General features: G+C 37.6%; 1 protein-coding gene and 1 pseudogene across 1 annotated transcript; both read right to left on the reverse strand.

Moving 5' to 3' along the window:
• Positions 1-2326: 2326 nt before the first annotated feature.
• LOC119535946 (olfactory receptor 147-like) lies at positions 2327-3259 on the reverse strand. Its single transcript, XM_037838332.1, has one exon. It carries the CDS (start codon positions 3257-3259, stop codon positions 2327-2329), a length of 933 nt encoding a protein of 310 aa, XP_037694260.1.
• A 9570-nt stretch (positions 3260-12829) lies between these two features.
• Positions 12830-14102, reverse strand: LOC119537409 (annotated as a pseudogene).
• Between the last annotated feature and the right edge of the window lie 1296 nt (positions 14103-15398).

Raw genomic sequence — 15398 nt, forward strand, 5'->3', positions numbered from 1 at the left:
AAATCAAGGAGGTTGATATTAGTGTCAGGGAATTGTGTATGAGGGATCATTTAAAGCCAAAAGGGAAGGAATTAGCAATTATAGACATCTAGGAAACAAAAAAGCAAACCAGCAAGCATAAAATACACAATGCCTACGTATTGAGTGGACATTTGAAAAATGGTAAAAGAGAAATTATTAAATTAAACATTAAAAACATTTCAATTGCCAATTGCTACACCATATCTTGGTTTGCCACAGTTGATAAGACAAAAACTAATCAATGACTTGGCTTATCCACCCATAATTTATTGTTTCATATTTTTGCATGCTAGATATCCAAAACCAACTTCTCCACAAGCCATGTTTTCTCCTAGACTCTGTAGCATGCTAATTTTATCTTGCTGGCAATGTTGGGGTTCCTTAACTTGTACCTGTGCTTCTGTGACATGGTGATCAGGCTTACTATGTGGCTTCTTCTGTCTCTAACTTGTACTGACTTCTGGCCTCATTTACTGACTGCAACAAACTTCCTCTGCTATCCTTTAATGAATGACAACATCCTCAAAGGCCCTATTTGCAGCTGGGTTCAAACACACAGGAGCATGGATTAAGACTTGAATATGTCTTAAACAGTACAAGATTCAATCTACACCAGACCGTGCTAAGGGTATTTGGAGTAGCCATCTTTTGCCTCTATTCTCAAAAGAAAAATAATCCAACATCCTATTCTAGAAAAAGACAGGGATAAAATTATTTAAAAATCTCTCTTTCAAATTATAATGACTCCACTACCTGTTTTTGAGGTTTTATAGCTTAAAATCTATGTGTGATAAAATATGGAAGCCAACAAATGAGGCAATGATTTGCTCATGCCCCAGTACTACAACCCTATGATTGTAACAACTCTTTGACAACAAATACCAAAGTCTTCATCTTACCCAGGGAAATTCTATGATTTCCCTTGTGATTTCCCAGAAGGGACAGCGTGGGGGTGGGTAGGGGATTTCATTTCCCCACCAATTTATGTTCTAAATTCTAACTGGTTTTATTTACCACTCATTATTTTACCTCCTGAAGTTCCTGTATTTTCTATCTGATTTCCCAAAAATGTGACCAGAGATCTTCCTCCTTTATTTCCCAAAGAACTACTAACATACAGTCATTGTGAACTAAAAGTTTTCTTGCAGCTTTATGGACAGTGGAGGATAAAGACAACAAACAATGACAACGGACACATAATCAGGGTGAAATGCAGTTTCCCCTACAGCAACCCGTCACAACATAGGACCTCTCATTTTTTGCCATGTGTCAATATATTGAGTCCTGGCCTAAGGACATATAACTGTTCTCCTTTCTCTCCCATCCACATATTCTCCTAAACACAAGCACCAGCAAACATTCCAAATTAATTTTATTATTCAGAAAAATTTGGTTTTCTATTTGAGACAATCATCTCTAAACTATACTAACCCTACAAACCTCCTCTTTCAAAGAAAAGGAAGCATCAAAACTAGCAAAACTCCTGAAAGGGAAAAAGATATTCTCCTGGTACAAAGTACAGAATACTTTCAAAATAGAAATAAAGTATATTTCATGTCTGCTAAAATAAAATATAAATAAAATAGTAGCAATGCACATGACAAGGAGCAACAGATTTCATTCAGAACACTAAAATTTATTTTATGGTATTTCATGGAGAAGCTGGGTGACTTTTAATTAATAACTAATATTTCTGGGTTTCACTTTTCCATCCAGCAACAAGCATATAATGACCATCTATTAAAGATTTTTTGGGTGGAAATAAAAACGCTTTGCAAAACAAGCCTAGAGTATCCTGTGGAAAACATCAGTGGGGACTGTTCTTGATTGTTTTTATGGAACTTTCATTCTCTGTGAAACACTGGCATTTAAGGAGACATTCTCCTGCTAAGCAGAGGGAGGAAAGCTGGGAGTAGTGACACATTCTTTCATTCCTGCTTTCAATGGCACATTCCAACTGTCACATTAGGGGAGATACCCTAGTGTTTCTTTATCCAATCATTTCAGTAACATTCATCTTATTACAGGACAAAAAACAAGTTCAAAATGACAACAAGAAACATATAAAAAATTCCTTCCTTAAAGTTATTTTCAATGAATGAAAAAAGGAAGGAGAAGAAATTGTACAAACGGTAATGAAAGTAAGAACATCTACTATTACGAAGTGGAAATAAATTACTGAATGAAAACTCAAATTTCCATAATCATGATAACAAAGAAGCAGGATATGGAAACAGACAACAAGTATATTGAAAATAATCACACTGAAACTCCTGCTAAAACTAGCTACAAAGGAGACCCAATGCTAATTAAAACTTTTCCTACTCAGGGTCTTTCTCAGAGCCAGTTTAACATCTTTGTTCCTAAAGCTGTAGATAAAGGGGTTCACCATGGGAACCACATTGGTATAAAAGACAGAAGGGATTTTTTCCACATTCATAGACCCTGAAGAAGACGGTTGGAGATACACAAATGCACTTGATCTACAGAACAGAGATACAGTCAGTATGTGTGAACTGCAGGTGCTGAAGGCTTTGGACCTGCCTTCAGTGGAACTGAGGTGGAGGATGCTGCAGAGAATGAAATCATAAGAGATGAAGATGGTGAAACTGGGGACAAAGATGTTGACGCTGCCCATGAGGAAGACCACCAGCTCATTGATGAAGGTGATCGTGCAGGAGAGCTGGAGCAGAGAGAGGATGTCACAGACATAATGGTTGATGGTGTTGGCATCACAGAAGGTCAGTCTCAGCAGGCATCCAGTGTGGGCCATAGCAGTAGAAAATGCCATTAAGTAAGAAGCAAAAATAAGGATAGAGAATACTTTAGGGGACGTGGCAATGTTATACAACAGTGGATTACAGATGGTGACACAGCAATCATAGGCCTTTGATGTCAGCACATAGCACTCAGAAATGGCAAAAAAGCAGAAGAAGAGCTGAGCCATGGACCCCTGGTAGGAGATAATATTCTTCTTTGATATTAAGTTGATCAGCATTTTTGGTGGGAAAACAGATGAATAACAGAAGTCTATGAAGGACAAGTTAAAGAGGAAAAAGTACATGGGGGTGTGAAAGTGGGAATTCAGGACAATAAGAGTTATGAAGCTGACATTTCCCTGCACAGTGATAATATACATTGCTACAAACAGAAAGAACAGAGGGAGTTGGAGATCTGGGTGGTCTGTTAAACCCTTCAGAATGAATTGTGTCACAAAAGAACCATTTCCAGGAGCCATTCTCCTCTGTGGCATCTGTGTGGACAAAAGGAAAAGCTTGCATTAGAGAGCAACCCAGCTCTTCCCATAAAATCGCCTCCCACATGAGTGGCCTCTCCAGTGGGAATGTCTGAGACTAGCCCAACCTGCACTCAAAGAATCTGACTTCTCACCTCATAAAAAGTGACAGTTTCCCTTGTATTACAGTCCCTAAATCTAAATATGGTACAGAACACCTACAACTCATCTCACAAATCGAAGGCCAGGCCAGTGCTGCCATGTAAAAATATGACTACTGGAAAAACCAAGGGAAAAGAGGGAAGATAGTACAGGACAGAATCCTCCTTCATCTCAATATCTCTTTATTCACACGAACCCTCCCCTCTGTGGTAAAGCTGGCGGAAAGGCTCTGGCAACCTGAAGCTGCTTCTCATGCAGATTAGACAGTGTTATGTGAACCATGAGCATTCTTTCAAGATCAAAACTGAGGATCAAGAGTTCAGAAGAAGTCCAGTAGCTGCCCCAAGTCACAGAGTAAAAGCCACATCTAGAGAAGTGAGAGTTGCCTCCATGGAAAGGGAACCCACACACTGAGATATGGGAATCCCGAGGGCCCTGTGTCTCTAAACATTCTCAGCTGCCCCCTCAAACAGATTCCTCCACATGAATCACTTGCATGTCAGGACTTCACAATATGGAGACAAAGCAGCATTTCTTAATCCCTGGATTTCCATCTCAAAATAAGGAGGACATATACAAATGAAATTCAGGAACTCACCATCGTTAGGCCAGAAAACTGCTGAACTTCTTGATCCCTCTTTATTACCCCCGTGTTCCTTGAAGAACAATTTTAAACTTTAAGGTTTTAGGCTTCTTTGATTCTAAGAGGATGCAGGGCAGACTTATTTCAAATATACTGGGGAAATCATTTGGAGCTACAGACAACTTCCAATTTTATCCATTAACACCTAAACCACCAAAGAAAATTGAACACTTGAGCAAAAATGTAGATAAATTAATGTTGCTTTCATAATATAATGCACTTAGTTATAAACAGGTGTGAAGCTTGCTCAGTCTCTTGTCCAGGGAATAGATTCTGTGTGTAATTCAGAAACAGGGAACTGTATTTACACCCTAGAGGATGGAGTCTGTTTAGTTCCTTAGGGATACAGTATTTTCCTCCAGTTCTCACTTCAGGCTAGGGATAGTACATCCCCCAACGCAGAGCTAAATTGGAACTCCCATATCCCTACCATCTTCATCTTTGAAGGGAAATCTGCCTGTCATGGTGATTTATTTCATCTTACATCCCATATCCAAAGGGGTATTTCCATGTGGGTTCTGCCTACAGGTTTCATTTTCTTTATTAGAAATTTTTTAAGGTCTTCAGTGACTCACTTCAGTTATTGTCTCTTCTGGGATGTATCCAAATAAATTTTAATGCTTTGAATTTTTCTGCTGTCCTTATTCCTAAATACCTTCTAGAAATTTCTACCTGAATATCCATAATGGTCTTTAAACATAACATTTCAGCAACTGATGTCATCAATTTCTTCTCATCATAATACTAAAGGATCTGGGCTCTGGAGTTGAAGGTATCTGTTTGATGCCTACCTCCAGAATTCCCAACTCTAACAACTTGGGCAAGTTACTTAAACTCTCTCTGCCTCAGAGAAATTTTCAGATAGAGATGTGAATAACTGCATCTCCTTCATTGTGTTGTTGTGAATGTAAAGTGAGCTAATATAAGTCAAGTGCTTAGAATAGTGCCCAAGATATAGGAAATAGGCAATAAATGTCAGCTATTATGATTTACATTCCCAAGCTTCCATCAATGCTCCATCATAACATCCATCAAGCATTGTTCTTTCCCTTTTACTGTCTATTCTCCTATAACACATACACTCTGTAGGAACAGAAACCATTTCTGTCTTGTTTACTAATTTGCTCCTGGTGCCAAGACCAGTACAGAGTCACAGTAGATCTTCAATAAATATTTGTGAAAATTAAGTTGTTCTCTGGCTGAAAACCTTCAGAATATTTTCTGGAAAATCGAGTCTACCACCACAATGACCTCCATTCTTTCCCACAGGCACCACCTGAATTCAGGAACTTTGGGTGATCAGCTGACCTGCATTACTGAACTGTAGTGGCTTCTAAACTGTATTCTAGAACTTCTCACATCATCACTCTAATTCAGCCATCCACACTGCTGCTAGAAGAATTTCTGAAAACACAGCTTCTCTCTCCCTTACTCCAGACCTTTCAGTGTCTCTTCCATGTCTTCTGGGTGTTAGAACTTATAATAAAGCATAACTTCCTAAAGCTATTATCTCATCTTGATTAAACTTAAGGAGAGACTGAGTCATAACCGTATTTGATTAGATATCATGAAAAGGTATTCTGACTGATTCAAGTATTTTGAACACAGTAGTACTGGGCAAAATCTTAACTTTCTCAGCTATTATTACAAGGAAGATGCTGGAGAATTTTTACATTACAGAGAAAAAAGCATGGGTATAAAGAACAATGAACATAATCAGGTGAAACAGATTATATTTAAAATTTAAGTTTCAATCTATAAGAACCATCCTTCTCAATACTAAATTATAGATTTGTTCATCAATGTTTATTGAAAGGAGAAAGAATTTCCTCCAATATGTTGAGGTGTTAAGAAAATGTATCTTTTTCTATTTAGTGTCTCTGCAATATACCCCTGATCCATGTTATAATATAGAAAGTTTCTAGCTTCGAGTTACAAAATGCTCAATTAAGAGCCTAATTAATATAGGAGCTTATTTTTCTCACCTAACCATAAACCTAGAGGTAGAGTGTCATGGCATTGGTTCAACAACTCAACACCCTCATCAGTCTATTGGCCTTATTCCACAGCCTTGTTGTCTGATGGTCACAAAATGATTGCCATAGATCTTAGAGCTGTTTTCCTACAGCTATATCCAAAGATAAGAGCAAGAGAGTAAGAAAAAAATAATTCCCCTCCATGCCTCTCCCTATATATGATGAAGTAAATTATCTCCAGAAGGCAGCACATGTCTTCCTTTTATGCTTCTTCCATCAGAATTATTTTAAGTGGTCAACATTAGCTGCAAGTAAAACTTGAAAAATCAGTATCTCCCTCTATCCTGAAAGGATTCTGACATAAGGGAGCTGGGAGGTATCAGCACTATCTGCTACATTTAAGAAGCTAGAGAAATACATTTGTATAGAAAATTGTGTTTACTCACTTCAGGTATATATTTGATTTTTATAAAGCGAATTAGCTCTTTCAAGCATTAAATTAACTAACCTGCTACAGGATAATCAACTAACCATATAAATATATATGCATGTATGTTTAAATAAAATATGCACATATACACGTAAATATTTATGCACCCACCACTTGTATATAGTGTGGAGGGGGCATCACACTACACTTACATAGAGAGGGTTGGCTTGTTATTCAGAAAACATCAGACACTCTTAATTTTTAAACTGCTCAAAACAAGGAATGCCTCCAAATACAAAACAATGACTTGTGTTACCACAATTATGCTGACCTTGGGGGGGTTGGGGTTTGGAGGAATGGGTACCCCAGACAGAAAGATGCAATAGACTATTTGGGTACTGAATTTATGATGCATAAGAATAAAGATTAAGAATTTTGAAAGATCAATTTTAGGTGTGATTTGGAAACATCTTTGCTATCTATCTTTTATTTATGATCTTCTCAATATATAATATAAGATGGGGAAACTGCTAGACTCAGTAAATAAGGTTAAAAAACAAGGCAATTCATGGAAGAGCCTACAGGATAAGGACCTTAAGTTAAGAGAAATGAATGAGATGATTTGAAGTAATAATCCCCCTGGTAACTCCACAACTGCTTATGGTGTTGAAGAAAGAGACCCTAGACTTCCTTCACCAGCATCCTTACACCATTCCTGGCTCTCCATCTCAATGAGATTCAGATTGTAGGTAGTAAAGCCTCAAATCAGAGTTATGATGTAGTTAAGAGCTGTCTAGGCTGACCGTGATTCCTTCAAAAAACTAGAATGTAGACAGAGAAATACAGGGGATATGTCAATCCATGATTTATATGACCAGCCCATTCAATGTCCATTCCCTGTCCAAAACCAAGTTAATCTAGTTTGAATGCATATCTTTCCTAACCTGAAAAGTTGCTAAAATTTGAAGCTGATAAACAGGTCAAAAACCTGGAAAAGTGTGAGTAAAGGTAGAGAAGAATGATGTTTCTGGACATTTTTCTTCAGAAATGTGTCCTACTACGCCCTGTAATCTGTTTATGTATTATTTCAACAGACGCACAAAAGTTGGGAGTTTTCACTATTGTGGCTATTGGTTGTCCTATCGAACAGGCACTAATTGGAGAATTTTCTGCCCCTAGTGTTTTGTAGATAATACATTCTCTACATGGTCTACAACATAAATCATGGCATAGCAGAGAAGGAACTCTTGGTCCTCTGGAAAGGGCCTTCTTACAAATTGCAATTGCTCTAAAAATAAGAATTTCTTTCAGCATCAAAACAACTACAGTATAAATCTGTGTGAAATTCCCCTATGAAAAAAGGAATATAATTTCATGGTCTAATTAGGTCCATATCACACCAAAATATGCATCTTCTCAATTATAAGTTAATGTTTCAGAGATAATGTAGGTAGACATCAGCCTTGATGGGGACTTTTGACTTAGAAAAGATTTGAACTAATAAAAGAAAAAAAAAACATGCTATAGGGAATATCCTAAATAAAGGTTCTCAAAAATATCTAAAGACCACATTAAGATCCTGAACAAAAAAATGCATGTCTATGTGAGAATGTACATAGAGTATATATATCAAAATTGGGTCTGATTTTAAAAATAGTGTAATTTTTAAACTACAGAAGATAGTATAAATTGTAGAATGACAGGAGAAATCTTGGTAATCCTTTTGCCCTCTCCTTTCACCTTCCCCTTCTCCTTTTACTTGTGAGAAGCATTTGAATTTTTTGGAGGCTTTGTTGAGTTAATAAAGGTTCAAAGAGAGAAAAACAAAAAAGGTGTTTTTCTACCCCACCTTCACTCTTCTTGCTCTAAAGGAGTACCAATGATAAAAATAGTAGCATGAAAGCATTCCACAACCACCTCCACTATCATTTTTACCTGTTAGCAAGTGGGAATGAAAAACCCTAAGGAAATGAGGGAAGGATAGTTTAGAGGTCATACAAATGCCTACACAGTGGTGTAGGCATAAATTAAACCATAAAATTACTGATTCAGAATGAATCATAGACTTAAACATGTAACAGCAAAAACCATAAAGCCCTGTATTAGTAAAGGTTCTCTAGGGAAACAGAATCAATAAGCGATATCTATGACAATAAATTTATAAAAGTGACTCATGCAACTGTGGGTATGCACGAGTCCAAATTCTGTAGCGCAGTCAGCAAACTGTCAACTCCAAGGAAGATGTCCGATGAACTCCTCAGGAAACGAACTGGCAACTTCGAGGAACTCCTCAGGAAACGCTTTACTGGGTAGCCGAAGAAGTGAAGGCCCTCCATCTGTCTCGCTTATAAGTCTTCAACTAATTAATTGGATTAAATCCAGCCAATTGCATTCTCTCATTGCGGAAGACACAGCTACAGCCAATTGACTGATAATTTTATAAACCAGCCTGTTGGTTTATTGAACAGCCACAAACGTCCTCGCAGCAATTGTTAGGCCAGTGCTCGCTTGACCAGAGAGCTGGTGTTCTAGTTTGCGAATGCTGCCAGAATGCAAAACACCAGAGAAGGATTGGTTTTCATAAAAGGGGGTTTATTTGGATACACAGTTATAGTCTTAAGGCCATAAAGTGTCCAAGGTAACACATCAGCAATCGGGCACCTTCACTGGAGGATGGCCAATGGTGTCCGGAAAACCTCCGTTAGCTGGGATGGCACATGGCTGGCGTCTGCTCCAAAATTCTGGTTTCAAAATGGCTTTCTCCCAGAACATTCTCTCTAGGCTACAGTTCCTCAAAAATGTCACTCTTAGCTGCACTTGGGATACTTGTCCTCTCTCAGCTTCTCCAGAGCAAGAGTCTGCCTTCAACAGCCATCTCCAAACTGTCTCTCATCTGCAACTCCTGTGCTTTCTTCAGAGTGTCCCTCTTGGCTGTAGCAGCTTGCTCCTTCTGTCTGATCTTATATATACTGCTCCATAATTTAATTCAGACCCACCCTGAATGGGTGGGGCCAACACCTCCATGGAAATTATCCAATCAGAGTAATCACCCACAGTTAGGTGGGGTACAAAGAATTACACTCTAATTAATTGTCTGCCCACATCAAAGATAATGGCATTTGGGGGGACATAATACATTCAAACTGGCACAGCTGGGTACTATCATCTGGCCAAGTTGATACATGAACTTAACCATCACAAGCCCTGAGAAGAAAATATTGGAGTATTTTTTATAACCTTAGCTTACACAATGCTTTCTTAGGTATGAGATCAAAAACATAAGCAACAACAACAATTAAAAAAAATAATAGATAACTTTGACTACATCAAATTTTAAAACAGTGTGCTTCAAAAGTTAGCAAAAAGTGAAAAAGCAAAGCACAAAAAGGGGAAAAATATTAGCAAACTGCCAATCTAATAAGGGTCTAGCATACAAAAAAAAAAAAAAGAACTCCTACAACTCAATATTAAAAAGACAAACAACCCAATTTAAAAAGGGGCCAAGGATCTGAATAGATACTTTCACCAGAGAAGACAGACAAATGGCCAATAAGCAAATGAATAGTTTCTCAGTATCAAGGAAATGCAAAACAAAACAACAATGACATGGAATCTTAAACCCATTAGATTAGACAATAGAAAAAAAAACAGATACCAACAAGGGTTTTTCACGATGTGGACATCTGGAGCCCTCATACACTGCTAGTAGGAAGGCCAACATGGCACTTCTATTATGGTCCAGCATTTCTACTCCTAGGTATATAGGAGAAAAATGAAAACACATGTCTATGCAAAATGTTCCATTAGAATGTTCACTGTAACTCTATACATTAAACCAAGAACTCAATAGTCTATGGGCTGATGGATTAACGGAATGTGGTATATCCATACAATGGAATATTATTCAGCAATAAAAGGGAGTGAATTACTGACATATGCTACAACAGGAATGAACCTAAAAACATTACCTAACTTAAAAAGAAACAAAAACAGTCACAATGGACCTCATATTGTATTATCCTACTTATATGAACTGTCCATGGTAGGCAAATCTATAGAACCTGAAAGCAGATTGTAATTATGGATGGAGGGATTGGGGAATGATGGCTAAAGGGGACTGTTCCTAAGACATTGAAAATGTTCTAAAATTGAACATTTTAGAATGTTCAACTCTAAACGTATGAAATGTTACACAGTTTACACAATCTTATGAATAAACTAAAAACTATTTAATTGTACATATTACATAAGTGAATTGTATGGTATATGAATGATATCTCAATAAAGCTGTTACCAGCTATTTTAAAACCCAGTACTATTTACAATAACACCAAAACCATAAAATATTTAGGTATAAATCTAATAAAACTCATAATCTTTACACTACAAACTATAACAACTAATGAAAGAAATCAAAGACATACAGTGTAACTTCCATATTCATTCTATGAAGAAGGTATAGCACTGATACCTAAACCTGATTAAAATACTACAAATATAAAACCATAGCTCACTATCACATATGGATATCAACATAAAACTACTAAATACTATACTTACAAACAAATAAATAATAGTAAGAAAATAATACAAGATGACCAAATGGGATTTACTTGACAAATAAATATAAGGCTGTTTCAATATAAGGAAGTCCATTAATAACATATATCATAATAGATTTAAAGAAGAAATATTATCTCTTAGTTTGCCAGGGCCGATATGACAAATATCACAAACTGGTTGATTTAACCAGTAAGAACTTATTGTCTCACAGTTTTGGGAGCTGGAAGGCCAAACTCAAGGTATCGCCATACCACTCTTTTTCCAAATTCTGTAGTGTTCTGGTCCTGGCTTGATCTCAGCCTCTGACACATGGAAATATGGGTCTCCTTTGCAGGCTTCCAATTCTGGCTTCACCTTACTGACTGCATCTCAATTTCCTCTGCTTATAAGGAATTCAGCCACATTGGGTTAATACCCACCCTTAGTAAGTTGGCCTCACCTTAACTAATAACATCTTCCCAGGTGCTCTTTCCAAATGGGTTCACACACCTACAGACAGCAGTTAAGACGTGAACATGTCTTTTGTGCGGCACATGATTCAATCCCCAACAATCTCCCCAGATGCTGAAAAGGCTTTTGACAAAATTCAAACTCATTCTATTTTTTTAAAAACAACACAAGAAAACAGAAATTGAGGGACACGTACTTAAAATGATAAAATATATACATATTCATCCTAAAGCCTGTATCTTACTTAATGGGGACCCATTAGAGGCATTTCTATTAAGGATAGAAGAAGGCAAGGCTGTCCACTAACTACAATACTACCCACTCTGCAAGAAGTCTTACTTAGCCAATGCAGTTTTGACAAGCAACAATTAGACATTGCTGAAGGGAATGTAGAATGATACAACCCCTTTGAAAAGCAGCTGGCAACTCCTCAAAAAGTTAAATATAGAGTTGCCATATGACCCAGCAAATTCCTCTAGATATATACTCAAGAGAACTGAAAACATGCTCACTCAAAAACTCATACACAACTAATCACAGCAGCATTACTGACAACAGCAAAAAAGTGGAAACAACCCAAATGTCCATCAAATGATGAACAGATACATAAATGTAGTATATGTATACAATGAAATATTATTCAGCAACAAAAAGTAATGAAGGGCTGATACATGCTAGAACACAGATGAACCTTGAAAGCATTATGCAAGGTGAAAGAAGACAGACACAAAAGATAACATATTATATAATTCCATTTATATGAAATCCCAGAGTAGGTATTAGTGGTTGCCAGGAGCTGGGGGGAGTGGGAAAGGGGAAAGACTCCAGTAGACACTGGGTTACTTACTGGAATGAGAATTTACTGTTAATTATATAGTCCTGGTGGTTGCACAACCTTGTGAATATAGTAAAAACCACTGAACTTTATACTTAGTGTGAATCCTGCTGTCAATGCCACTAACAATATTGACAAGAATGAGAATGCTTCTACAGCACTTGACTGTTCTGTGTTTAGGTGAGCAAGATGTAATATTAACTATTCCAGGTGACTTACGGAACGCACCATCTTTCTTCAGGTTACGGATAGGTCAGGAGACAGAAAGGTATAAAAAAAATAAAGAAAAAAGTCAGTGCAGATGTTTCTTTTACAAATATGCTATTAACTATTTAGTAAACTTATGAGAGGTACAGATAATAAGGTAGCAAAGAACAAGACAAGATTAGGTATAAGGGAAATCAGACAAGTCTATTAAACCACACTGAATAAAACAATCTGTACAATCAAAATGGTTATGAACAAAACCTTTTCATGGAAAACATCAATAAAAAGTTGAGGTTCTTGTATTTCTTTACATTTTCACTGCTATGAATAATAATATGTTTCTCCACTGGATTTTGATAAGGGCTTTCCTCAGAGCAACTCTGAAATCCTTGTTCCTCAAGCTGTACATCAGAGGATTGAGCATGGGCCCCACATTAGTATAGAAAACAGAAGAAACTTTCCCCTGTTCCATAGATCCAGGAGAAGAATACTTCAGATACATGAAAGCTGCTGACCCCCCCAAAAAAGAGAAATAGCAGTGATGTGAGAGCTACAGGTGCTGAAGGCTTTTGATCTTCCTTGAGTGGATTTGATGTGAAGAATGCTAGTCAGGATGAAAATGTAAGAAATTAGGATGGTAAAACTAGGTATGGTGATATTAATTCCCACCACAATGAGAACTACCACCCTGTTGACATAGGTGCTGGTGCAAGTGAGTTGGAGTACAGGGAGAATGTCACACAAGTAATGGCTGATGATATTAGCCCTGCAGAAGGTCAGTCTGAGCAAGCATCCAGTGTGGGCAGAGAGGCTCCAGCAAATCTCATCACATATACAGCAAGCACCAACCCACAACAGACCTGAGAGGACATGGTGACCTTATACAGCAATGGGTTACAGATGGCCACATAGTGATCATAGGACATCAAGGTCAACAAATAGCACTCAGAGATGACAAAGAAGAGAAAGAAAAACAGCTGGGTCATGCACCCCACATAGGAGGTGATATTCTGCCTTGATACAAAGTTCATCAGCATTTTGGGGGTGAAAACAGAAGAGTCAAAGAGAACAATTAAGGAAAGACTGAAGAGGAAATAATACATGGGGGTGTGAAGGTGGGAATTCAGCCCAATTAGAGTTATCAAGCCAAGGCTGCCCACCATGGTGACAATGTAGATCATTAGAAACAGGTAAAAGAGGAGTTTCTGGAGTTCTGGACCATCTGTTAATCCAGCAAGAATAAATTCAGTCACTAAGGATCATTTCTGGCTAGCATTATCATCATCAGGAATCTGTGAGGACAGAAGAAAATTAAGTTAATGGAGAACCCAGTCCTGTCCTGACACACTTTCACTGTAAGAACAGGACTCAGACCGTCAGAATTCAAATCCTCCTTTGCTTCAAGGAATCTGAACGCACTGTGACACGCACCTTCAACATTTTAGTCACTGTGTCTTTTATATTCATGAGCTTTCTTGCAAAGAACAATTTCTCCTGCTTTTACTAGAAGACAGAGTGATGGGTAGTTGAGGTACGAGTTTACCTGCCGGCGAGCTCAAGTAGTGGCATGTCTCCCCCATCTCTCCCTCTCACTCATCTGGACCTTTACTCCCTAGTCCTTACACATTTCTCCATTGCTACACTTGACACTTCAGTTCCCCTGTGATGATGCTCCATAAGGAGAATATTTCACTAGGACAGAGACCCTACCAACATTCTGCTTCCTGTAAGGGAGTCCTCATGGTCTAACTACAAGATATTTGACTACGATAACACTGGAAGTCAACAACTTGCACCAAGTATAGTGAGAACTTTAATAAGAGAGCCTCAAATCTATGCGCATCCATACACCCCAGTGTTTCTATACACTCTCCTCCTCTGTTCCACCCCAGCTGATAGAGAAGGCAGGAAGGTAAATGCTTTTCCCAGGATTTTGTAGGAGGGCATGAAAGAGAAATATAATTAGTCTGAGTGTGGGATATTTTAGTGGTTAATTTTGTGAAAATTTATCAAGCTGCTTGCTTATGATACATAAATTCTCATATATATATGTATATATATATACATACATATATAGCATGTCAATATTTTTTAAGAAAGAGACACATATCCTCTCCCTCCTCTGATGTTTCTATGTTCTGAATCAGTCACCTATATTTCTACAGCTGTATGCTACAAGACTGAGTATGAAGCCAACACAGAATAGATAAAATGCAGGCAGTAAATTCAGAGCTTCATATCTCTGAATTTCTTAGCTTTCAATATGTTTTGTCATCTTTCAACAACATAGAGAGTATGGGGAAAAATAAAACCTTAATTAACTCACCCTCTTTCCACTGAGAGACCTCAGTGCTGCCTCTTTATGTGTATTTCACCTCCACTGTCCTGGAGGAAGAAGTGGCTTTGGAGATTATCAAAGGTAAACAAATATAGTCACAGAATCTTTTTCTCCCTTTAATGGTAAGAGGGTTTAACAAAAAATCTCATGGTAAGAATGTTCCAGGAGTAACTCTGAGGCATAGATAAAATTTCTAGCCATAATTTTGCCAAGAGGGTATGTGTAGGGAACCATACAGCCTTTACCCCAGAGCCATGAAGCCATAGAGTACATGGCCTTCACCTTGGGCTTATAATTCTTTTAGGCTTGATTAGAAACCAAGGCATAGGTGTCCCCTAGGATCTTCCCATCATGATAAGACCTACGGAGAAAAAATTGTGCTGTGTTTATGTCCTAATTCATGATGGTAAATGTGAACTTCCCATGAGGGACTATATAATCCCCGAGGAAAAGGAAAAAGGAGTCTCTATGTTCCATGTAAAGATGCAAATATAATTAATGTCAAGAAAATTTTAATAATTATAACTCTATATAGTAT

Source organism: Choloepus didactylus, chromosome 6 (genome assembly GCF_015220235.1).
Source record: "Choloepus didactylus isolate mChoDid1 chromosome 6, mChoDid1.pri, whole genome shotgun sequence".
Classification (NCBI taxonomy): domain Eukaryota; kingdom Metazoa; phylum Chordata; class Mammalia; order Pilosa; family Megalonychidae; genus Choloepus; species Choloepus didactylus.